Raw genomic sequence first — 26,960 nt, 5'->3', positions numbered from 1 at the left:
ATTATTTGACTACATGAAATGCCGTGATCAAAAAGAGCTTAGATATCATCTTTCAAGAAATTTTCAAGGAAAATTGCCCTGATATTCCAGAATCACAGGGTAAAACAGAAATGGAAAGAATTCATCGATCAACTCTTAAAAGAGATCTGAAAATGAGAACTCCCAGAAACATTATAGTCAAATTCCAGAGCTTCTATGTCAAGGAGAAAATACTGCAAGCCATCTGAAAGAAACAAAATATAGTGGACCCACAGTCAGGATAACATGAGATTTAGTAGTTTGTACATCAAACATTAGTATATTAAAAGGCTTATCATATGATATTCTGTAGGGCAAAGGAGGTAGGAGTCCAATCAAAAATCACTTACCCAGCGAAACTGAGTGTAATCCCTCAGAATGAAAAAAACAGGGATTCAATGAAATAGGGTACTTTCAAGCATTCTTGATGAAAAGGCCAGAGCTCAATGCAAAATTTGAGTTTCAGATAAAGAGGTAAACAAGGAATGGAAATCACAAGGGATTTAATAAGGTAAACTATTTACCTTCCTACATGGGAAGATGATGCTTCTAACTGCTAAAAACTTCCTTAATATTAGGGAAGTTAGGAAGTTAGATGGACTATACATACAAAGCACAGGTGTTAGTTGAATGTGGTGGGACAACCATCTCAAAAAATAAAACTAAGGGATGAGAAAGAAGAGTGCACTGAGAGGAGGGGAAAGGGAAAGATAGAATCAGGTAAATCATCTGATATAAAAGAAGCCCAGAAGTGATTTTACAATGGAGGGGAAGGTGGAAGAAGGGTATGGGAATGCACATGAAACTTATTCTCATCGGAATTAGCTCAAAGAGGGAATAATATCTGTGTTCAGTTGGGCATAGAAATCAATCTTACCACACTGAAAGTAGGAGAGGAAGGGCATAAGAGAAGATGGCTGGTGCTGATAGAAGGGAAGGCTGATGGGGGAGGTAAAAGTCAGAAATAAAACACTTTTGAGAATGAATGGGGTGAAAGGAGAGAGGGAGAGAGAGAGAGAAGGGTATTTAAGGGGAAAATAGGACAGAGGGAAATACATAGTTATCAATCATTACTCTGTGTGTGGGAGACTTTTTAAGTAAGTTTTTCTGATAAAAGATATCATTTCTAAATATAGAAAAGAGTGAAATTCATTGAAATAGGAGCCATTCCTCAGTTGATAAATGGTTAAAGGATATGAACAAGCAGTTTTCAAAGTAATCACTATTGATTAGAGAAATGCAAATTCAAACAACTCTGAGCTACCACCAGACAGGTATTAGACTGGCTAATATAACAGAACAGGAAAATTACAAATATTTCAGGGGATGTGAGAAAATTAAAATACTAATCCAGTACTGGTGAAGGTGTATATTGATTCAGTCATTCTGGAGAGCAGTTTGGACCTATGGTCAAAGAGTTATAAAACCATGCAAGCCCTTTGGCCAAGCAATAGGTATAAAGAAAGAAAGAAAGAATCACTGAATAAATAAATGAATAAATAAGATATAAAATAAATACAAAGAAATGAAAAGAAAAACCAAATGAATAAAATAATTAACAAAAATAAAAAGGGTTTATATGTAAAAATTTATAGCAGCTCTTTTTGTGGCAAAGAATTTGAAATTGAGGGGATGTGCATTAATTTTGAGAATAGCTGAACAAGTTGTGGTATATTTCATGGTGATGGAATACTACTGTGCTATAAAAACGATAAATAAGATGCTTTCAGAAAAACCTGAAAAGACTGAGACAAACTGATGCAAAGTGAAATGAACAGAAACAGGAGAACATTATATACAGTGACAGAAATATTGTTTTATGATCTACTGTGAATGACTTAGCTATTCTCAGCAACACAATGATCCAAGACAATGCTGTAGGATTTTTGATGAAAGGTGTTGTTCATCTCCAGAGAAAGAACTGGTGGAGAACTTAGGTTGAGTGAAATGAGCAAAACCAGGAGAACACTGTACACAGTAACAGCCACATGTTTGATGAGTGACCTTGACTTAGCTCTTGTCAGCAATGCAAAGATCTAAGACAATTCCAAAAGACTCGTGATCCAAAATCTGATCCACACCCAGAGAAAGAACTTTGGATTCTGAATGCAGATGGAAGCATAGTATTTGCTCTCCGTTTCTTTTGTTGTTTTGTTTCTTCTTTCTCATGCTTCCTCCCATTAGTTCTAATTCTTCTTTGCATAATGACTAATGTGAAAATATGTTTAATATGTATGTATAAGTAGAGCCTACATCAGATTGTACACCTTCTTAGGAAGGGGGGAGGAGTACGTGGGTAAGAATGTTGAAAACTCAAAATCTTATGGAAGTGAATGTTAAAAACTAAAAACAAATTAACTATAGGAAGAAAGAAAGAAAGAAAGAAAGAAAGAAAGAAAGAAAGAAAGAAAGAAAGAAAGAAAGAAAGAAAGAAAGAAAGAAAGAACTGGTGAAGCCAAAGATTTTTTTTCTGTACTTTATTTTTGTATGTATGTGTATAACCTATGTGAAATTGCTTGCTTTCTCAATCAGGTGGGAAAGGGATTGAGGGAGAGAATTTCCCTCCCACCTGGTTCAGGGTGGACAGTTCAGTGGAGAGTTGGGGAAGGGTCAGAAAAGAAGTAGTCTAGCCATATTCACAGGCTTGCTTTCCCCTATCCTTAGAGGACAAACTTTCCTAGAAAATCTCTCAGATAGACTATAATTAGGTTGGAATACTGCTGTGGTGAAGCAAATTACAAGCTGCTTGATTTAGAGAAACATGGAAAGATTTGGACCGATGAAAGAAGATGCTGTCCACCTTCACAGAAACAGAGGACAAGTGGCAACAAGCAGAGTAATTTTATATGTATGTGTTTGAATGGATCTGTGTATATGCATGTAGATTTAGAGATACCTACGTATACTGATGTTTGTGTTGGAGATCAATTTTAGGTGTAGGCAGTGGGGAAGGAAGGGGGAGAAATAAAGTAAAAAGCGTATAGCAGAGAACAAAAGAAAACCTACAAGGTGGTAAAGAAAAGCCTGGCCGGATCCAAAGCACAGAAATCAAGGTGGTGACGGACCTTGGGTCCAGTTATATGAGGATCATTTGAAGCCTTGGAAATAGAAGGCAAGTGAAGATGGCGACTGGAAAGCAGGGACAAGCGTGAGCTCCCCACCGAGTCCCTCCAAAAGCCTATAAAAAATGGCTCTGAACCAATTCTAGAACTGCAGAAGCCACAAAACAGCAGAGGGAAGCAGGGCTCCAGCGCAGGACAGCCTGGATGGTCTCTGGGTGAGGTCTATCCTGCACAGAGCTGGGAGCAGAGGGGAGCAGAGCACAGCCGAGCCCAGCGTGAGCGGCACGGACCAACCAGACCAGGAGCCGGGCAGATCATTCCCTAGCACACTGAATCAGTGCGCTGCAGCAGTTGCCAGACTTCTCAACCCACAAACACCAAAAACAACAGAGAAGGTTAGTGGGAAAAGCTGCAGGAGTGGAAGGAGTTCGGGGGTTCGGCTACTGACCCGGGGGCAGCGGAGGTGGGGCAGCTACAGAAGTACAACTGCAGTTGCTTCCGGCCCCAGGCCCACCTGGTGGGAAGAATTAAGTGGCGGATCAGAGCAGGAGTGCAACAGCCTGCTGAAGATCTAAGCCCAGTCTGGACTGGGGGTTCTTGGGGAAGGAGGAGTGCTGGTGTGGCAGAGCTGGCACATTGCCCCCAAATGTGGAACATAGAACTCTTTAGTCTACAAGCAGTCATACCCCACTGAAAAGCTCAAGGGTCAAGTTAGTTGGCTGGGAATATGGCCAGGCAGTGAAAACACACCCAGATTCAGTCTCAGACTTTGGATTCTTTCTTTGGTGACAAAGAAGACCAAAACATACAGACAGAAGAAGTTAACAAAGTCAAAGAGCCTACAACAAAAGCCTCCAAGAAAAATATGAACTGGTCTCAGGCCATGAAAGAGCTCAAAAAAGATTTGGAAAAGCAAGTTGGAAAAGTAGAGGAAAAATTGGGAAGAGAAATGAGAAGGATGTGAGAAAACCATGAAAAACAAGTCAATGACTTGCTAAAGGAGAACCAAAAATATACTGAAAAATATACTGAAGAAAACAACACCTTAAAAAATAGACTAACTCAAATGGCAAAAGAGCTCCAAAAAGCCAATGAGGAGAAGAATGCCTTGAAAGGCAGAATTAGCCAAATGGAAAAGGAGGTCCAAAAGACCACTGAAGAAAATACTACTTTAAAAATTAGATTGGAGCAAGTGGAAGCTAGTGACATTATGAGAAATCAAGATATTATAAAACAGAACCAAAGGAATGAAAAAGTGGAAGACAATGTGAAATATCTCATTGGAAAAAGCACTGACCTGGAAAATAGATCCAGGAGAGATAATTTAAAAATTATTGGACTACCTGAAAAGAGCCTCGATATCATCTTTCAAGAAATTATCAAGGAGAACTGCCCTGATATTCTAGAGCCACAGGGCAAAATAGAAATTGAAAGAATCCATTGATCGCCTCCTCAAATGGATCCCAAAAAGAAATCTCCTAGGAATATTGTTGCCAAATTCCAGAGCTCCCAGATCAAGGAGAAAATATTGCAAGCAACCAGAAAGAAACAATTTGAGTATTGTGGAAACACAATCAGAATAACCCAAGATCTGGCAGCTTCTACATTAAGAGATTGAATGGCTTGGAATGCGATATTCCGGAGGTCAATGGAGCTAGGATTAAAACCAAGAATCACCTGCCCAGCAAAACTGAGTATCATGCTCCAAAGCAAAACATGGATTTTCAATAAAATAGAGGAATTTCAAGCTTTCTCAGTGAAAAGACCAGAACTGAATAGAAAATTTGACTTTCAAACACAAGAATCAAGAGAAGCATGAAAATGTAATCAAGAAAAAGAACAAGAAAAAGAAATTGCAAGGGACTTACTAAAGTTGAACTGTTTTGTTTACATTCCTACATGGAAAGATGATGTGTATGATTCATGAGACCTCAATATTAATGTAGCTGAAGGTAATATGCATATATATATATATATGTTTATGTATATATATATGTGAATGCGTATGTATGTATAAATGTATTGTGTGTGTATATATATATAGAGAGAGAGATAGAGAGAGAGGGTACAGGGTGAGTTGAAGATGAGGGGAAGATATCTAAAGGAAATAAAATCAAATTAAGGGATGAGAGAGGAATATACTGAGAGAGAGATAGGGAGAGATAGAATGGGGTAAGTTATCTCGCATAAAAGTGGCAACAAAAAGCAGTTCTGTAGGAAGAGAAGAGAAGGCAGGTGAGGGGGGAATGAGTGAATCTTGCTCTCATCAAATTTGACCTGAGGAGGGAATACCATGCCTACTCAATTGGGTATCTTACCCCACAGGAAAGAAGAAGGAAGAAGATAAAAAAGGGGGGGATGATAGAAGGGAGGGCAGATGGGGGTGGATGTAATCAAAAACAAACACTTTCAAAAGGGGACACGGTCAAGGGAGAAAATTCAATAAAGGGGGATAGATTAGGAAGGAGCAAAATATAGTTAGTCTTTCACAACATGAGTATTGTGGAAGGGTTATACATAATGATACACATGTGGCCTATGTTGAATTGCTTGACTTCTTAGGGAGGGTGGGTGGGAAGGGAAGAGGGGAGAGAATTTGGAACTCAAAGTTTTAAAAACAGATGTTCAAAAACAAAAAAAAGTTCTTGCATGCAACTAGAAAATAAGATACACAGGCAATGGGGGGGGGGGGGTAGAAATTTATCTTGCCCTACAAGAAAGGAAGGGAGAAGGGGATGGGAGGGGAGTGGTGTGACAGAAGGGAGAGCTGACTGGGGAACAGGGCAACCAGGATATACGCCATCTTGGAGTGGGGGAGAGGGTAGAAATGAGGAGAAAATTTGTAATTCAAACTCTTGTGAAAATCAATGCTGAAAACTAAATATATTAAATAAAAAAATAAACGTTAAAAAAAGAAAATGAAAAAAAGAGGGCAAGTACATAGACAAGTTGTCACTTAACATTCATTCAAATCTGACTTTCACAAAAGTTCACAATATTCTAGCATGATATATTTATGGGAATGAACCTCAGAGTTCTGATCCCCTCATGTATAGATGAGGAATCTGAAGCCCAGCCAGATGAAGTGACTTATCCCAAGTCACATAGATGGTAAGCATCAGAGCCTGAATTGTACTCTGGTGTTAAAGCAAGGATTCTTAACCTGGGGTCCGCGAATTCGTTTATTAAAAATATTTCAGTATAAAGGAAAAAAAAAGAAAAGCCTGGCAGGTTTGAAAATTGTGTTTAGCGATTAATGTATACGTCTTCCTGAAACAGAAATTTTTTGCTTTACCACTTATATTCTGCTGTGTACATGTCAGTTATCCAATGCATTATCTTGTGTTTCTTGAACTTTCTGTAGGATTTATTCCTCTTATTTGCATTATATCCCATTAAAGTCAATGGTGGACCAAACAAATCTACTTTCCAAATTTCCAGAAAGATAAAAGTCTTACCTTAACCACCAGGTGCAGAAAGCTCCATAGTCTCTAGCTATAGCAGTGCTTTGAATCCCAGAAGCCAAGCAAGTTATGAGCAATTTCCATCCTTTTCATTTCTTCTACCAATTTTCTCTTCATCTAAAGCATTATATCTACCTTCTTGAGCTTTCTGTAGGATTTATCCTCAGATTTATGTTTTATCCCATTGAAGTCAGTAGTGGATCAAACTGATCAACTGCAAATTTCCCAAAAGAGAAAACTCTGAACTTCCCACCAAATGGAGACAGCTTCAGACTTTCTAGCTATACCAATGCATTGAATTCATGGTAACTAAGTAAGCAATAAGCAAATTCCATCCTTTTCATTTTTCTTTGGTCAATAGGAATATATAAAAGGTTTCCTTCAATGAAACTCAACAGAAATCTTTAACAGCTTGTACCTGTTCAGGATACAGCTTTCTCTACTGACATCTCTGATTTAATGTCCTAATTTCACATTTCTTGAGCTCCCTGTAGGACTTATCTCCAGATTCAAGTTTTATCCCAATGAAGTCAACGGGACCAAACAAATGCACTTTGCAAATTGCTGAAATAGAAAAGCCTTGACTTCACCACAAAGAGCAGAAAGCTCCAGAGTTTCTAGCTATAGCAATGCATTGAATCCTAGAAATCCAAGCGACTTATAAGTGAACACCATCCTTTTCATTTAACCTTGGTGAATAGATTTACATGGAATGTTCCTTCAATGGAACTCAACAGAAATCTTCAATACTGGTAAATGCTCAGGATACAACTTTAGTCTGCCTACTATCTCTTCATCTAATGCATTATCTATGCTTTCTGAGGATTATCACCATGCATACATTTTATCCCATCGAATCTATGGTGTACCAAAGAAGTCCACTTTGCAAATTCTTTGAAAGAGAAAAGTTTTAACTTCCACCAAATGCAGAAAGCTCCAGAGTCTCTAGCTATGTAGTGCATTGAATCTAAGGAAACCAATTAAGTTATGAGCAAAATCCCATCAATAATATTCTACCTTGTTAGATAGGATTATATGAAAGGTTTCCTTAAATGGAATTCAACAGAAATATACAATACCTGGAGGCTGCTCAGGATTAAGTGTTATTTATTTACTTTCTCATCATCCAGTGCATTATCTTGTGTTTGTCGAGCTTTCTGTGGGATTGATCACCATAATTATGTTTTATCCCACTGAATGGCAAAGATTGACCAAACAAATACACTTTGCAAATTTGCCAAAAGAGAAAAGTTCTTAACCACCAAAAGCAGAAAGCTCCACAGTCTCTAGCTATAGCAATGCACTGAATTCAAGGAAATCAAGCAAGTTATGAGGCAACCCCACTCTTATAATTTAGCCTTGGTCCATAGGATTATATGAAAGGTTTCCTTCAATGGAACTCAACAGAAATCTTCAACAGCTTGTAGCTCCTCAGGATAGAGCTTTGTCTACATACTTTCTCCTTATCTAATACCTTATCAGCTATTTCTTGAGCTTCCTTTAGGTTTGATCCCCAGATTTACCTTTTATACCATTGAAGTCAAAGGTGGACCAAACAAATCCACTTTGCAAATTGCTGAAAAGAGAAAAGTCTTAACTTTACCACCAGAAGAAGAATGCCCCAATTTTCTAGCTATAGCAATGCATGGTATCCAAAGAAACTATGCAAGCAATGAGCTAATCCCATTCTTTTCTTTTAACTTTAGGGAATAGGCTTATATGGAAGGTTTCCTTGCAAGCATCTAGAAAGAAACAAATCGAGTATTGTGGAAACACAATCAAGATAACACAAGATCTAGCAGCTTCTTCGTTAAGGGATTGAAGGGCTTGAAATATGATATTCTGGAGGCAAAAGAGCTAGGATTGGGGCAGCTAGGTGGTGCAGTGGGTGGAGCACTGGCCCTGGACTCAGGAGGACCTGAATTCAAATTTGGCCTCAAACACTTGACACATTTACTAGCTGTGTGACTTTGGGCAAGTCACTTAACCCCAATTGCCCTGCCTTCCCCCTCCAAAAAATAAAGACCTAGGATTAAAACCAAGAATCATCTACCCAGCAAAACTGGGGAAAAATGACTTTCATGAAATAGAGGGCTTTCAAGCATTCTTGATAAAGAAAAGACCAGAGCTAAATAGAAAATTTGTTTTGAAATACAAGAATCAAGAGAAACATGAAAGGTAAACAGGAAAGAGAAATCATAAGGCACTTTTTAAAGTTGAACTATTTACATTCCTACATGGAAAGATGATATTTGTAACTCATGAGACCTTTCTCAGTATTAGGGTAGTTGAAGGGAATATGCATGTATATGTATATAGACAGAGAGGACAGGGTGAGTTGAACATGAAGTGATAATATCTAAAAAATAAAAATTAAGGGGTGAGAGAGGAATATATTGGGAGAGGAGAAAGGCAGAGATAGAATGGGTAAATTATCTCACATAAAAGAGGCAAGAAAAAGTTTTTATACGGAAGGGAAGAGGCGGGGAGGTGAAAGGGAATGAGTGAACCTTGCTGTCATCAAATTTGGCTTAAGGAAGAAATAGCATACACACTCAATTGAGTATCTTACCTTACAGGAAAGTAGAGGGGAACAGGATAAGAAGGGGGTGATAGCAGGGAGAACAGATTGTGGGAGGCAGTAGTCAGAAGCAAACACTTTTGAAAAGGGACAGTGTCAAAGGAGAAAATAGAATAAATGGGAGGGGTGCAGGATAGTATGGAGGGAAATATGGTTAGTCTTTCACAACAAGACTGTTATGGAAGTGTTTTGTGTAACTACACACATATAACCTATATTGAATTGTTTGCTTTTTCAATGAGGGTGCATGGAGAGGGAAGAAGGGAGAAAATTTGGAACTCAAAAGTTTTAAAAACATGTTAAAAATTGTTTTTACATGGGCTGGTAAGCACAGACTAGAGTGAGCTCCGTACCCGAGTCCCTCCAAAAACCTATAAAAATGGCTCTGAACCAATTCTAGAATGGCAGAACCCACAGAACAGCAGAGGGAAGCAGGGCTCCAGCCCAGGACAGCCTGGATGGTCTCTGGGTGAGGTCTATTCCACACGGAGCTGGGAGTTGGGAACGGAGTGGAGCAGAGCCCAGCCTGAGCAGCGTGGACGATCCAGACCAGAAGCCGGGCAGAGGGGCCCTAGCCGCCCTGAATATGTGAGCTGCGGCAGTTACCAGACCCCTCGACCCACAAACACCAAAGACTGCAGAGAAGGTTAGTGGGAAAGCTGCAGGAGTGGAAGGAGTTCAAGGTTCGGCTTCCAGCCCCGGGGGCAGCGGAAGTGGGGCAGCTACAGCTGTTGTCACTTCCGGCTCCAGGCCCACCTGGTGGGAGGATTAAGTGGCAGATCAGAGCAGGAGTGCAACAGCCTGCTGAAGATCTAAGCCCAGCCCAGGCTGGGGGTTCTTGGGGAAGGAGTAGTGCGGGTCTGACAGAGCTGGCACCTCCCCCCCAACGTGGAACATAGAACTCGTTAGTCTACAAGCAGTCATACCCCACTGAAAAACTCAAGGGTCAAGTTAGTTGGTTGGGAATATGGCCAGGCAGCGAAAACGTGCCCAGATTCAGTCTCAGACTTTGGATTCTTTCTTTGGTGACAAAGAAGACCAAAAACATATAGCCTAAAGAAGACAACAAAGTCATAGAGCCTACAACAAAAGCCTCCAAGAAAAACATGAACTGGCCCCAGGCCATAGAAGAACTCAAAAAGGATTTGGAAAAGCAAGTTAGAGAAGTAGAGGAAAAATTGGGAAGAGAAATGAGAAGGATGCGAGAAAACCATGAAAAACAAGTCAATGACTTGCTAAAGGAGACCCAAAAAAATACTGAAAAATACACTGAAGAAAACAACACCTTAAAAAACAGACTAACTCGAATGGCAAAAGAGCTCCAAAAAGCCAATGAGGAGAAGAATGCCTTGAAAGGCAGAATTAGCCAAATGGAAAAGGAGGTCCAAAAGACCACTGAAGAAAATACTACTTTAAAAATTAGATTGGAGCAAGTGGAAGCTAGTGACTTTATGAGAAATCAGGATATTATAAAACAGAAACCAAAGGAATGAAAAAGTGGAAGACAATGTGAAATATCTCCTTGGAAAAACCACTGACCTGGAGAATAGATCCAGGAGAGAGAATTTAAAAATAATTGGACTACCTGAAAGCCATGATCAAAAAAAGAGCCTAGATATCATCTTTCAAGAAATTATCAAGGAGAACTGCCCTGATATTCTAGAGCCACAGGGCAAAATAGAAATGAAAGAATCCACAGATCACCTCCTGAAAAAGATCCCAAAAAGAAAACTCCTAGGAATACTGTTGCAAATTCCAGAGCTCCCAGATCAAGGAGAAAATACTGCAAGTGGCCAGAAAGAAACATTTGAGTATTGTGGAAACCCAATCAGAATAAGCCAGGATCTGGCAGCTTCTACATTAAGAGATCGAGGGCTTGGAATGCGATATTCCGGAGGTCGATGGAGCTAGGATTAAAACCTAGAATCACCTACCCAGCAAAACTGAGTATCATGCTCCAAGGCAAAATATGGATTTTCAATAAAATAGAGGACTTTCAAGCTTTCTCAGTGAAAAGACCAGAACTGAATAGAAAATTTAACTTACAAACAAAAGAATCAAGAGAAGCATGAAAAGGTAATCAAGAAACAGAAATTGCAAGGGACTTACTAAAGTTGAACTGTTTTGTTTACATTCCTACATGAAAGATGACGTGTATGATTCATGACACCTCAGTAGGTAGTTGAAGGGAATATGCATATATATATATATATATATATATGTTTATGTATATATATATAAAAGTGAATGTGTATGTATGTATCTATCTATATGTATATGTATGTATGTGTATGTGTGTATATATATATGTATATATATGTAAAAGAGAGAGAGCAGACACAGGGTGAGTTGAAGATGAAGGGAAGATATCTAAAAGAAATAAAATTAAATTGAGGGATGAGAGAGCAACATACTGAGAGAGGGAGATAGGGAGAGATAGAATGGGGTGGATTATCTCACATAAAGGTGGCAAGAGGAAGCAGTTCTATGGGAGGAGGGGAGAGGGCAGGTGAGGGGGAAATGAGTGAACCTTGCTCTCATCAGATTTGGCCTGAGGAGGGGATACCATACATACTCATTTGGGTATCTTACCCCACAGGAAAGAAGAGGGAGGAAGATAAAAAAAAAATTAAAAAGGGGGGGGGTGATGATGGAGGGGAGGGCAGATGGGGGTGGAGGTAATCAAAACAAACACTTTGGAAAGGGGACAGGTTCAAGGGAGAAAATTCCAATAAAGCGGGATGGGTTGGAAGGAGCAAAATGTAGTTAGCCTTTCACAACATGAGTATTGTGAAGGGTTATACATAATGATACATGTGTGGTCTAGGTTGAATTGCTTGACTTCTTAGGGAGGGTGGGTGGGAAGGAAGAGGGGAGAGAATTTGGAACTCAAAGTTTTAAAATCAGATGTTCAAAAAAAAAGTTTTGCATGCAACTAAAAAATAAGATACACAGGCAATGGGCGTAGAAATTTATCTTGCCCTACAAGAAAGGAAGGGGAAAGGGGATGAGAGGGGAGGGGGGTAATGGAGGGGAGGGCTGCCTGGGGAACAGGGCAACCAGAATATAAGCCATCTTGGAGGGGGGGGATGTAGAAATGGGGAGAAAATTTGTAATTCAAACTGTTGTGAAAAACAATGCTGAAAACCAAATATGTTAAATAAATAAATTTAAATTAAAAAAAGAAAGTACTTAGCACAGTACCTGACACATAGTAGGAACTTAATAAATATTTGTTGTCTTTCCCGCCCCAAAAAAAAAAAGTTGGAGGGCCTGAAACGAAGTTTACCAGCCTTATCTTCAAGATGTGATTCTTAAGGACATAACATATTCACTTTGTTCACTCAAAATGAGACTCAGAAGTCATTTAATAATTAGCAAAATGACTAATTAGCCATAACAGAAGGATGTTAAACAAAGGTAGGCAAAGAAGACACCTCAAGTTGATTCAGTCGAGCAAAGCTCCTTGCCTGAGCTACCCACTGTGATCCATCAGCCAAACCTCCTCAATTCTCTGTTACTCCTTTGCAATCAGGTGATGAGGAATTGACATCAACAATCTGAAATTTTAGTCCCTTGAGCAATCAAGTCTCAAGGGATGTCTTTTAAGGAAAATCATTTGCATGGGAAAAAAGGCTAGAATATTGCTCCTATCACATGAAACAATTTAGTACTAAAGAAACTGGTAGGTCAAAGATCAAATCATAGAAAAAATATATAACTTCATCAAGAAAATAACAGGGAGAAAACATATCAAAATTTTTGGAATTCAGCCAAAAAATCCATAGGGAAACATTTGTGTCTTTAAACACTTTCAATAAACAGAGGAAAAACAAATCAACTAAAATGCTATAAAAATTAAACAATAAAATGAAAAATTTGATGAAGAAAAGACTAACACAATTGAAAGCAAAAAATGCATGAATAAATAAAACTAGAAAGTGGTCAGTGAAACTAATAAAATTGATAAGCCTACTAGCTAGTAGAGGCAGATAGAGTGCTAGACCTGGGGGTCAAGAAGACAAATTCAAATCCAGCCTTAGACTTAACATCCATGTGACCCTAAGCAAGTCAGTTAACTTCTTCATGCCTCAGTTTCCTTAACTGAAAAATAGGGATAATAATAGTTATAGGGTTTCTTGTGATGATCAAATGAGATATTGTGGAAGCACTTAGCATAGTGCAAGCCCATACTGGACATTTAGATGGCATAGTGGATAGAACACAAGGTCAGGAAGACCTGAATTCAAATACAGCCTCAGACACTATTAGCTGTGTGACCCTGGGCAAGTCACTTAACCCTATTTGCCTCAGTTCCTCATCTGTAAATAAGCTGGAGAAGGTTATGGCAAATCACTCCAATATCTCTGTCAAGGAAACCCCAAATCGGGTCAGAAAGAGTTGAACATAACAGACATAATACAACAACAACAACTAGGCTTAATAAATGCTTATTCTCTTCCCCTCCTAATTCTTCTGACTTCAAATGTTCCCCTACTGAAAATCCATTTTCCACTCAGCTGCCAAGGTAATTTTTTTCCCTCAAGCATAGATATGGCTATGTCATCCTCTGCTTAGTAAAACACCCATTCCTACTTAAAAACAAAATAGAGAAAGAGGATAATGATGAGGATGAAGAAGATAATGATGATTCTGAAGAAGAATCTATAGATACTACACCTTCCAAAGGAAGACTGCTTCTGTGAAAGCTGCTCCTGGTAAAGCTGAGAAAGTCAAGGAATCTGAGGAGGAGGAGGAAGATGAAGATGAGGAGAAGAAAGAGGATGAAATGCCTGTCAAAGAAGCAGCAGGAAAGAAGAAAAAGGAAAAGGGCAACAGAAAGCACCCAAAGCCAAGAAAAAGAAATTGGAAGCTGAAGCATCTACAAATTTCAATCTCTTCTCTGGCAACCTAAACTTAAATTACTTCTGAGCTAAAAACTGGTATTGCAGACTTATTTGCAAAAAAAGGCATCCTTATGGCACCACCAGGGAAGTTTGGCTATGTGAAAATCAAATCAGCTGAAGATATGAAAAAGGCTCTGGAGCTCAGTGGGTCCAACATGCTTGACCCTGAAACGAAGCTAGGAAAAGCAAAAGACACAAGAAAGATTGAGATGCAAGAACACTCTTTCTCAAGAATCCGCTCAAGGAAGTGTTTGAAGACATTATTCAGGTCAGACTGGTCCTGTGCCAAGGATGAGATACCCAAAGAAATTGCCTACATTGAATTTAAGACAGAAGCAGACATGTACAAGGCCTTAGAAGAGAAAAGGCCTTGGAAGAGAAACAGGGAATTAAGATTGATTGCCGGGCACACACGCTGGACCACACAGAGAAGAAAATTCAAGGACAAGAGAACTCAAGAGGGGAGAAGAGTAATTACTGGAATGAGAACAGTAGCAAGCTGGCAGACTCAAAGACACTGGTGCTGTATAACCTTGCCTACAGCACCACTGAAGTCCACAAGGAGTGTTTGAGAAGACAACATCCATCAACTTGTCCCAGAACAACCAAGGCCAACCTAAAAGGTACGCATTCATTGAATTTGCCTCCATGGAAGATGCAAAAGAAGTTTTGATTTTTATAACAATATAGAAATTGAAAGCAGAGCCATTTGGCTAGGATGAAGGGACAGAAGACACTTAATGCAGCCCCAAGGAGCCAGTCCTGTAAAACATCATTCATCAAAGGTCTGTTCAAAGATATGACAGAAGAAACATTGAAAGAATTCACTTCATGACTCTATGATGGACAAGATAGTTACAGACAGGGAGATAGGGTCCATCAAAAGGATTTGGTTTTGTGGACTTCAACTCAGAAGGAAAAAAAGCTGCAAAATAGGCCATGGAAGACAGGGAGACTGATGGAAACAGAGTAACTCTAGACTGGGCCAAGCCCAGTGGTTTTGGGCACTGAGGGGGCAGTGGTGGTTGTGGAAGTTTCAGTGGCCAAGAAGGCAGTAGAGGAGTTGAGGAGGCTTTGGTGGCAAAGGCTGAGGAAATTTTGGAGGTTGGGTGGTTGAGGAATGTTTGCCAATGCATCCCATTGTGTGCAATTGTTTGTGGGGCATGTCAGCACTCATCAGAGACATCATATGGTAAACAATTAGGCTGGAGCTGTTACAAAATAGCAGAGATTATAGTGTGGGTCAATTGCCATTGTGGTGCTGATAACATGTCCATGAGAATGTATGATTCCCCTAACAAGGACTATTCCTGCCCATCTGGGCCTCTTGTACCAGTCAGAGCATCCACCTAATCCAAGCAGTCCTCAACTTATCCCCAGCTAGCAAACTTACATTCTCCCTTCATAAGACAAGTGGTTTATTTCTGCCAATCTGCAGCTCAATCAAAATGGACTTGATTGCCTAGGTCAGTTTTCCAACCATTTCCAACCATGTCTGTGACAAATCAATTCGACACTAGGAAGGGGAAATGGTCCAATGGTTTCTGAGATCATGTATACAGGATGAAAGCAGGTAAAAAAAGAATTGTTTTAGACAAAGATCTGGCTGATTCTCTCTGCCCCTTCCTTTTTCCTTTCCCAGTTGAGAGTTGCCTTGGCCTCAAGATTCTTGCATCCTCAGAGGGTTCTGTATACCCTTGAGAAGTAGCTCAGATGTTTCTCAATTAGAAGGCTTCTTTCCTCTGGGATGGAATGCTGGAATGGTATTGTTGGGAGTACTTCCTAACAGCGATGCGGAAGGTGAAACTATTACTATATAGCTATGATGGGTATATATTTATTTGGGAGAGGGTGGATCCCTGAGGTAAATTAGTGGTAATTCTGATTCTCTAACAACATTGGGATAAGAGAGTAGAAAAAGGGCTCCTCTATGCAAGTTTTTAAGGGGCAAGGATTTTGTATCTTTCTCTTTATATTGCTTTCAAGGAGCAGGAGGTTTTGGTGAGTGAGCAGAGAATACTGAGAAAATGGCAGTATTTGGAGAATCTCAGTGTCAACTTAGATCCCAGGATAGGTTGCATGCAAGAAGCTTATGACCTCTTAGCTACTTTACTACAGATGACCCTGCTGCATGAAGAATTGTTAACTGTGTCAGAAATGTCATCATCATTGCTACTTTCCTGGTATTCCTGGTCCTGCTCCAGCTCATCAGCTAATTTACTCGTTGGCTTATCATCACTACCCTGAATTAGGAGACACATGGTGAACTACAATAGGTGGCATTGTTGACTACATCAATGAGATCATTGAGACTTAGACTCAATCTTTCTCAAGGAAGGAACTAGGGAAGGGGGTGAGAAACTAAGATTACTAACTTTTGCTCTACACATTTTTTCCATTTTTCTTTATGGTGTTTTTAGGGTTTGTTGTTGTGATTGCTTTCCTTTTTATTTTTCCCCTCCTATGCCAGGAAGATTGTCTATAAAAACCTGAAGACATTTAAACGGTGGAAAGTCATTTTATAAAATCCTTTGGATAGTGATACAATGGGGGTAGAGTTTTCACCCCATCCCCTTCCTTCCTCCCTCCTTTCCATGAAAGAAGCATTAGTTTTCCTCTAAAAGGCAACAAAGCTATCTCTGGGACTGACTCCTACCTTACCTTCTAGTCACATAAGGGCATTTGGAAAGTCCCGTTCATATGGAATTGTGTAGTCCCAGAGTGTCTTAAGTAGTAGATGTCTAAAGATTACAAGAGTCACTATGTTCCTGCTGTTCAAACACATTTCTATATAGACAAGAGGAGGTTGTGTCTATTGAAGAAAAGTGTCATATCCTTTCTGCAAAATCTTGGTATCTTAGGGCAAAGTAAGCCTCCATTTGTTAACTTTCTATGATTTCTGAGTGCCTCACTTTATCCCAATATCAAACCTGAACAAACAATGTACTGACATTAAGCCACACGTTCAGTCCTCCTCTAGCTAAGGAAGTGGGGATGATCCCCAAAGGTCAACACCTCCTCCCCTTTCTCTGATGGCATTTTAATCTCTCATTCCAACTAGGACACTGTTCTCTGCATTTTCTGAGGGCGCCTCTAATTCCAATAGCCCTGTGATTTTATACAGGCCCCAGAAGGTATGCCCAAATCTCTGAGTCAACCCTAATGGACTTCTTGTCCTAGGAACAAGAAGTGAACAAGAACAAGACGTTCAAGAATGAACAATTAAAATGCGCCCTCCAATTTATAGTATTACTTAATCTAAGTGAAGTGGGGCAAAATATTAAACACCTCAATGCCTCTTTATATACTAAAATACATTTATGCTTATATAATAAAAATGCAATTTAAATATATGAAGTACATGGATACCCTGCTTTGCCCATGTAGGTTAGTTTATGTTTAGCAAGATAGATATCTCTAAAGTTTCCCTCCCCTCCTTCTCCAAAAATACTTTGATTCCTTCCCAGAGGGAAAGAAGGTTAGGGCCAGAGGTTCTCCACTCTGGCCTCTGCAGAGAAAAGGAAGATACCAAGCTAGAACTATATCTATCTGCTCCTTTAAATTTATTCACTGGAAGGTCAAATACTAAGCTGAAGCTTAAATACTTTGTTCATGTAATGAGAAGACAGGACTCACTGGAAAAGACCCTGACGTTGGGAAGATTGAAGATAAAAGGGGATGGCAGAGGATGAGGTGGATAGATACTATTGCAGAAATAATGAACACAAGCTTGGACAGATTTTGAGAATAGTGTAGGACGGAAGGACCTGGCACGATCCCTGGATCATCAAGAGTCAGGCACAACGGAATGACTGAAAAACAAGGCCTTTTACAAACTGTATTCCAGGGGGATAATTTTAGACTCAAGCTGCAGTCCTGATTTCTATCCCTGAGTGGGGAAAGAATGTCCAAAGCTATATAGTTTGGTTGGTTGTTGTTCTTTGTTCTTGAGGAGGACCAAAATGACATCACCATGTCGGGGTCAAGGTACAATGTGGTCTAACTGTGACTGATCAGACCAATATGAGCTTGAAAGGCTCTGCCCCAGCTCAGGCACAAATAGTCCATGGGAACATTTAGAGTGGAAATGGCTCTAAATCTTCACATCTCACATTTCATTTGAGCAACTCCGCTTTGATCGTAGAGCATAGAGCCTTCTTTGACGCAGTCACACCATGTTGGATGGTCCTATGCCAGTGTCTCCCATTTCTCAAATCAGTACCAAAGTTCTTCAGAGAAACCTTGAAAGTGTCTTCATATTGCTTCTTCTGACCTCCACGTGAGCACTTTCCTTGTGTGAGTTCTCCATAAAAATAGTCTTTTAAGCAAATATACATTTGACATTTGAAACAATGTGGACAGCCCATCTGAGTTGTGCTCTCTGCAGTAGATATGAATGCTTGGCAGTTTAGCTCAAGAAAGTATCTCAGTGTCTAGTACCTTGTCTTGCCAGGTGATCTTCAGAATCTTTCTAAGACAATTCAAATGGAAGTAATTCATTTTCCTGACCTGGCGCTCGTGCCCAGGTTCATAGGCATGCAAAAATGAGGTCAGCACGACAGCTATGTAGACCTTCAGCTTGCTAGGCAGTCTAAGACCTCTTCTCTCCCATACTTTCCTTCTGAAACTCCCAAACACTGAGCTAGCTCTGGCAATGTGTGCCTCATCATCTACAGGTATATCCCTGGAAAGTACACTGCCAAGTAATTGAACTGATCCACAACATTCAAAATTTCTCCATCTGCTATAACTCATGGTTCCGCATATGGATAGTGTGGTGCTGGCTGATAGAGAACCTCTGTTTTCTTGTTTTTAATTGTCAGGCCAAAATTCACACAAGCAGCAGAGAATCTATCCATACTCTGTTGCATCTCAGCCTCAGCAGCTGTATTGAGATCATTCACAAACAAAAACTTCAAGTTAAATAATTTACTGTCAGTTTGGTAGTTGACCTTGGTGCTGTTTTTTTGTCCTCATTAAAGGCATCTGACAACATTGCTGAAAACATCTTATTAAAAACATGGGAGCAAGCACACAGTCCTGTTTCATTCCATTGGTGACTGGGAAAGTGCAAAAGCATCATCCACTATCCAGAGCCCATGCAAGCATGCCATAATGAACCTGACATACAACACTGATGAACTTCTCCAGGCAACCAAAACCAAAGGGGTGTGTGTGTGTGTGTGTGTATGTGTGTGTGTGTGTGTGTATTCCGATCTCTAAGACATAATTGGAGTTTCAATTTCTTCTCATCTCAGGCCAATATTATTATAGTATTATTTTATTTCAGAGAAGGCCACTACACATCTAGAAAGGGATTTTTACAACATTTTTAGTCATTAAATGTTGAATTAGTAAGGACGTATGTGTTTTTCAAACTTTCTTTTATCTTTGACCTCTTTAAATACAGTTCAGTTTCTTAGGGAAGACAAGCACATATGAGTGTAAACTGAGGACCAAGAAAAGGATTAGTAACAAAGGAATTTAGCTTCATGGATAAACTTACAATATTTGAACTGTGAGCACATTGCTTAGTTTTCTATATTTGGGTACTTGCGAAACAGGTATTTGTATTTCTTTTAGCATCTAGTATAATGGGTTTTACTGGCATTGTGTGAGTCTGTGAAGAGAGTGTGCCAGTTCTATGGGTCATTGCTCAAGCAGTGTGTGACATGGATAGTGGAAATCACACTCGGGTGTGTTGTGTACTCCTGTGTTTCACTGATAATGAATATTCTAATGACTCTACATTCACTCATATGATGTGAATTAGCATAGGAGAGCCTCACACTGGTGCTTGTGAGAACTCCAGTCACTGATGCCAAGCTCCATTTCCATCCCTTTCCATCTCCTCCCATTTCCTCTCAACCCCTCCCTACTAGTGCGTTGCAACATCTTCAGACGCAAAGAACTGCACCCAACCAACGGTGCCTCCCGAAGCTGCAACCTGCAGTCCAGGGCACAGACAGAGTTGCTAGAAGACCAGCAGCGGCGGCAGCAGCAGCATCACTACTAGGTGTATCGTTATGGCCAAGAGTCGCAGGGATAGAAACAGCTGGGGTAGGTACTTTCTTCCTGGACGCAGAAGTTGATATTTCTAACCAGCGCTTCTAAAATGGGGAGGGAAGAAAATCCTGGACTGGCTCCAGCTGTTGTATTGCAGGGCTGGGCCAAAGCAGTTAAGAGTGTCTGGTGCTCTCCTTTTAAGTGTATGAATTATGGCTGAGGTAAATCCGTCTCCCGGTTCTCACTCCATTTGGGCATGGGCCTAGTATAAGCTGCTGCTGCGTCTAGGTCTAAGCCTACGTTCTTCCTCCCCTTCCCAATGCAGCCTCAGCATTTTGAACAGCTTTTCCCCGGAGGTCTTACGAGATGTGCGCGGGATGGACTAAAAAAAAAATCAATGGAGACTGAGGGAGTGGGGCGGTAATGGTGTCACTGAGCAAGAGGAGGTGATAGAATATTGCAGCAAGAGTGCAGACCACTTTGGGACGAGAACCTTGGGTGAGCAGCCTGCGTCCTCTGGACCCTACCTCCTGGGGTGCGTGGATTAGGGTGTGGGGAGGGGGGAAGAATTTGAGGTAGGGGAGGAAAGGGGGAGGAGAAAGGAACGGAGAAAGGAACAAGATTACTGAGCTCCTGACTGGAGCGGCAAAGTAGAGAGCCGTTCTTTCTCCCACGTAGAGCTTGCGATCTGTCATAGACTCGATCCTATCTAGGAGAGAGCGCGTTGCTAAATTTTAGGCAATCTCATCTATTCGAGAATGCTTTCATTGGGGGAGGAGAGCTTTTAGAAAGGAAAGTGTAGCGCAGAGCTGTAGAAATGCATCTTTTTTTCGCTCCTACCCCTCTTTCCCCCACTGGTCTGACATCCGTTTTAGGCTGCTTTGTTTCGCGATTTTCCACTGCAGGATACTGATCTCGTGATTCAGAGTCTGGCTGGGAGGGGTGGGGGAGACAGTGAGAAGCTTAGTGGGCTCCTTCTGTAGACGTGGCGGTACTCTCACAGGCCAACAGAGCCAGTGCAGTGATGTGAAAGCAATCCAAGCCCCACCCGCTTGATGCTCCGGAACCGGATGATACAGTTTTGTTCCTGACAAGGGTTCCTACCTTTTCTTTGAACAACCTAGTTAAGACAGCTGCAGTGAAAACACTGCAGCCTTCTTATGTCACTATGACAACAAGGGAGAGTGTGGTTTTGGACTATCTGATATGATTTTATTTTTAGTTAGGGAAATTTCATCTTTCTGACCTAGGGGATCTAAGTTTAATTTTATGTGGTTATTACAGGTACTTTTTTGATATGTATGTTTTATATAGATGTGTGTGTGTGTGTGTGTGTGTGTGTGTGTGTGGATAGACAGATAGATAGATAGGTAGATAGATAGGTAGATGCCTCATTTGTCCTGTGCTTCTGATTTTCCTCATGGCAAGGCATAAATTGGGGCAGATCTCAACGGAATGTACTGAAAGTAAATATGTTATGAGGGAGCTCAAGAATATAATATAAAAACATTTGGACCTAAAATAACTAATCTTATTCTTATGGAGTTCTGTTGTTGCAGTAATAACTAAACATCTTTCTCAACTGCTAAAAATCTAGTGGCTTTTTCTCAATATTCATACAGTTGACCTGTCTGCAATTTAAGAATAACTATGGATATACTATTCTCCTTTGCTTCCAGGACACTGATCTTTCCTGGTTATCTATTTGCCCAGCTGGATCATCACCCATTTTGAGCCTTCTAGTAACAAGTGTTCCCTCAGGCTCAGCTCTCAAGTTGTTTTTCTTTGTGGTCTTATTGCCTAACATAAGTTCAATCATCATTTCCATTTAGATGACTTACATCTTTATATCTAGCAATAATTTCTTTCCTGAGTGGGACCCAGGTTCCCAGGTTCTTATTAGACATCTCCACCTGGATGTTATAAAAGCACCTCAAAGTCAATATGTTCAAAAAGAACTCATCATCTTTGAAAAAAATCCATCTCATTCAAATTTTCGTCTTTCAATTGAGCATCACCGTCCTTCCAGTCACCTAATTTTTCATCCTTGAAGTCATCCTTAACTCTTCCCTCTCCCTCATTCCCTGATCCATCAGTCTATCTCAACATCTCTTGTATCTGTTCCTTGCTTACAACTCACACAGCCATCCTAGTTCAGGCCTTCATGTCTCCCATATTTCCAGACTCTCCCGACTCTCATCTCTCATCTTCCATACAGCTACCAAAGTCATCTTCCTATATCGGCAGCTCTGACTGTGTCACTGACATGCTCAAAAATCTTCAATGGCTCCCTTATTGACTTTAGGATAAAATACAAATTCCTCAGCCTGTCACTTAGAACCCTTCACAAACTGCTCCCAGCCCATCTTTCTAGACTGATTTCATAATTACTATCTAGTCCTTATTGCCATAAGGTGAGCACATAAGGTGCTCTTCATTCTTACAATGTACTTCCTCCTCACCTCTGCCTCTTGAATCCTAAACTTCCTTCATGGCTACATTCAGGCTCTGCATCTTTCATAATTATTCCATTTTTATTGCTGTCTCTTACTCCTCAAATTATTTAGTATTTACTTATCTGTGCCTATTGTTATATCTTTCTACAAATTGTAAAATCTCAGTTTTGTATCCTCAGTGTCTGATACTAGGGATAAAGGTAGGGATAGACCTGTGATTGCACTGGCATGGGGAATTTCTTAATTTAGAAACCTCCCTCTACCAATGCAAGTCAGCACCTTTTCTGCAACTTATAGTCTTAGAGAGTTGCTGTGGCACTAGGAGGTTAATATATTTCACAAGCAAAACTAGAACACAGGTCTCCCTGGCTCCAATGCCAGTTTCTGTACTAAACAATTTTCTAACTAATAGCTTGTGGTTATTCAATTGTTAACTTGTGTCCAACTCTTTGTGACCCTATAGACTATAACAATGCACTAATACTACTTATGGGATTTTTTTTGGCAAAGATACTGGAGTGGTTTGCCATTTCCTTCTCCAGTGCTCCATCCACTGAGTCACCTAGCTGCCTCATAACTAATAGTAGACAGAGCCCCAGGCCTGGAGTCAGGAAGACCCACATTTGGCCTCAGACACTTACAAGCTGTGTGATGCTGGGCAAGGCACTTAACCCTGTTTGCCTCAGTTTCCTCAGCTGTAAAATTAGCTGGAGAAGGATTTCAAATGGCAAAATACTACAGTATCTTTGCCAAGAAAACTCCAAAAGGAATCACCAGGAGTCAGACATGACTGAAAAACAGATAAACAACAATTACTAATAACTAAATAATAAATATTAACCAATAATTAATAATTGTTAACTAATAATATACTAAATCTACACTAACCCTAATACTGTTAATAATAATAGCTAGCCAGGTACTTTACAAATATTGTCTTATTTAATCTTCACAACAACCCTAGGAGGTAGGTATTATTATCTCCATTGTACAGTTGAGGAAATGGAGACAAATAGAAGTTATATGAATTGTCCATGGTCGCATAAGTTTCTGAAGCTGTATTGAATTCAGGTCTTCCTGTCTCCAGGCCCAGATCTCTATCTACTCAACTACCTAGCTGCTTCCAATTCCATTCTATGCTGCCTAGCACTTGGAGGTGCTTAATAAATGTCCGTTGAAATTAAACCAAATTTTATTTACTTCTACAAAAGACTTTGAATGTTCCTTAAATGTTCATTTCCTTGGCCAATGTGTTTCTTTGCAATACATAACCAAAAGGTCTTGTGTAACATATGATTCTTCTTGTGTGACAGATGTTCTTGATGCCCATGTTCTGCTAAATGATTCTGCCAGTGGGCAGATGTTTCAACAATCCAGCTAGCAGCTTCTGTGGGGGTGTAAGATCCACCAACAACCAGCACCCAGAAAGCTGCCAACACAGGTCCTTTTGATCTGCTTTACTTAAGGAAAGCAACGTTAAGGGGTTAACAATCTTACTTTAATCCAGCGTACAAATAACATCCACCTAGTTCATGGGGAAAAGCCAGCACCCTGAATTACAGACCAAATACAATTAGTAGTTATCAACATCTGGGTGTACAGCTGGGGAGCTCATTAGAACAGCTGGCCCAGAGTCACACTCCACTCCTGCTGTGGCTCAGAGCTCTGAGCAAGAATACTAACCTTTTGCACTTCTATATCCTGTTCAGGGCCGGAGGGGCCTGACCTCATCCAGCTGGGCATGGAGAAGCTCCCCACCCCCAATATCACATCAGGTACAAATCAATGGCTCCCAATTGTCTCAGTGCCGAGAAATACAAAAACATCCCACTTTATCTGCCCCGTTCAAACAAAGGCCAGAATTATTGAAGGTCAACAGCAAAAAGTCCCCCTTAATTACTATTACAGCAGACTAGCCTTTTTTCCTTTGCAATTCCCCAGAGCATTTTTCTGAGCATGTCACCTTCTATTACAGATTCCTTAAGTAATACAGTCTTACTTTCTTTAAAGAATTATTCAAGGGCAGGCATATATTCTTAAAAACATAAATGTGCCCATGTATGTACAATATGAATTCATTTGTGTGTATACATATGTATATACATATATATGTATATACATATGTATATATATACATATGTATATACATATATATGTATATACATATGTATACATATGTATATACATATATATATATACATATATATGTATATACATATGTATACATATATACATATAATGTATATACACACTAACACACATATATGTATTATACATATAGGTATATCCATGTGTATGTGTGTGTATACATATATCTATATACATACATACATACATACATACATACATACATACATACATACATACATTCTCTTACCAGTGGGGTCAGCAACTGTTTTTAGACATTTGTCTGGGTCACAGAGAGGTTATCAAAGACAGTTTGTGTCAGAGACAGGATCTGAATCAAGAGTTTCTGACACTAAGACCAGCTCTCTTACTATCATACTGTCTCTAGTGTCTGTGTGTGAATGTGTGTGCATGAACATATTCCTAAAACTCCATTAGAATGATTATTCCACAGTAACTGCTGTAGACACGGAATAATTGTGGAATTTTGCTATGAAACTTTCTGGAAATATTTATCCCCCATAGTTGGAGGTTATTTCAAATTTAAAATATTGATGTCTTTTGTTTTTTACATCATACTCTCATATATGTCCCTACCCTCAAATTGCACTTTCCCTTGTAACAAAGAAAAATACTTAATCAAAAACAGTCAGTATAATGAGATGCGGTAACCATATGCAACATTCTACTTTCATAGTCCTCCACATTTGTCCTATGATGAGATATGCCTGTTTCATCATCTCTTTTGCAGGATTAATTTTGAGTTTTCATTTACTCAGAGTTCAACTTTGTTTTAGTATTATTTTAATATTTTCAATCAACATTCATTCAATAAATGTGCCAGGTACTATGCTAATCATCACTAGGGATATGGACACAAAATAAAACTCCTTGAGGAGCTTACATTCTCTCAAGAAAGACAGAATGTATATATAGAAGTATACGCTATATATTTGTGTGTATATGTGTGTGTGTGTGTGTGTGTGTGTGTGTGTGTGTATATATATACATATATATGTATATATACACCAAACAAATAGAAGGTAATTTGATGTTTAATGCTTTGTACAGAAAGGTACTCATAGCTAAAGGATGAGGAAAGATTTCATGTAGAAAATTGCACTTAAGTTGATCTTTGATGGTTTGTAAGAACTAGAGAAAAGGAGAAAATGCATTTCAGGCATGGGTAACAACTTGTGCAAAGGAAGGAAAGGTAGGGTATCAGGTGTCTGTAAACACAAGGACAGTATGATTAGACCATAGAGTTCATGAAGGCTAGTAATATGTAGTAAGCCTGTAAAGGTAGGTTGGCAGTTGGTTGCAAAGGACTTTAAATACAGAATTTTGTATTTGATCCTAGAAGTAATAAGATGAGTGACATCATTATATCTGTGTTTTAGGAATATACTTTTGGCAGTTGTGTGGAAAATGGATTAGAATGAATAGAAATTTGAGGTAGATTTGAGACTTCTTATTGTTATGTATATTGTTCTGCTTATTTCATTTTGTTCATACAAGTTTCATGTTTCTCTGGATTCTTCATCTCTTTCATTTCTTATGTCATAAAAGCATTCCATAATTTTTCAATCATACCCCAGTCTTTGGGCACCTACTTTGTTTCCAGTTTTGCTACCACAACAAGTGCTGCTATTTTGGTATTTATTAGACCTTTATTTCTATCTTTGAGCTCTCTTTTGGGCCTAGAATTGGAATCACTGGATCCAAGGGTAAGAACAGTTTTGACAGATCTGTTGGACCTATCCAGAACTCCATCCATAGTACACCTATGTCCCTGACTTCTCGCTGCACATCCAAAAATGAATTATTCCACTTCTTTTGTCAATGTTGCCTCTTTGCAAGGTTTGAGGTAAAGCTGTAGAGTAAATTTAGTACTGAATTTTCTTATTAATTATTTGAAGCATGTTTTATACACTAATTGATATGCCTACAATTCTTAATTTGAAAACAATTCATGTCCTTTGACCACTTATCTATTGGAGAATGGCTCTTGGCTATATATTTTTATCAGTAAGAACTGATCCTTCCCTATAGTTTCCCTTCTATCTGCTTTGATTTTGTTTGTACAAAAAAGCTTCTATAATATATATATATACATGATACATATAAAATAATACATAATAATTAATATAATATAAATTGTCTGTTTTGTATGTTCCCTCTTTGATTAAGAATTCTTCCCTCCGGCCACAGTTATGAAATGTGCCACCTTCCATTCTTGCTATCTTTAGATGTGGTCACATATCAATTTGGAGTTTACTATGGCATCTGTTATAAGTTGCCAGTCTAAACTTCTGTTCAAACTGCTTTCCAATTTTCCT

At 39.5% G+C, this 26,960-nt stretch overlaps 1 protein-coding gene across 2 annotated transcripts in view; it reads left to right on the top strand.

The window, feature by feature from the left end:
• The first annotated feature begins 19,714 nt into the window (after positions 1-19,714).
• Positions 19,715-26,960, top strand: part of ATL1 (atlastin GTPase 1) — a 146,094-nt gene continuing 138,848 nt past the window's right edge. The window contains exon 1 of one of the 2 annotated variants that reach the window (XM_036735794.1): positions 19,715-20,092. In XM_036735794.1, the coding sequence (XP_036591689.1) occupies positions 20,059-20,092 (34 nt within the window). In that variant the 5' untranslated portion in view covers positions 19,715-20,058. The remainder of the gene's footprint in view (positions 20,093-26,960) is intronic. The other variant, XM_036735793.1, reaches the window with a different exon arrangement.

The sequence above is a fragment of the Trichosurus vulpecula genome, chromosome 8 (genome assembly GCF_011100635.1).
Source record: "Trichosurus vulpecula isolate mTriVul1 chromosome 8, mTriVul1.pri, whole genome shotgun sequence".
Taxonomy (NCBI): Eukaryota; Metazoa; Chordata; class Mammalia; order Diprotodontia; family Phalangeridae; genus Trichosurus; species Trichosurus vulpecula.
Note: the sequence above shows the minus strand (reverse complement) of the source record. Positions and strands in the feature narration are given on the sequence as shown.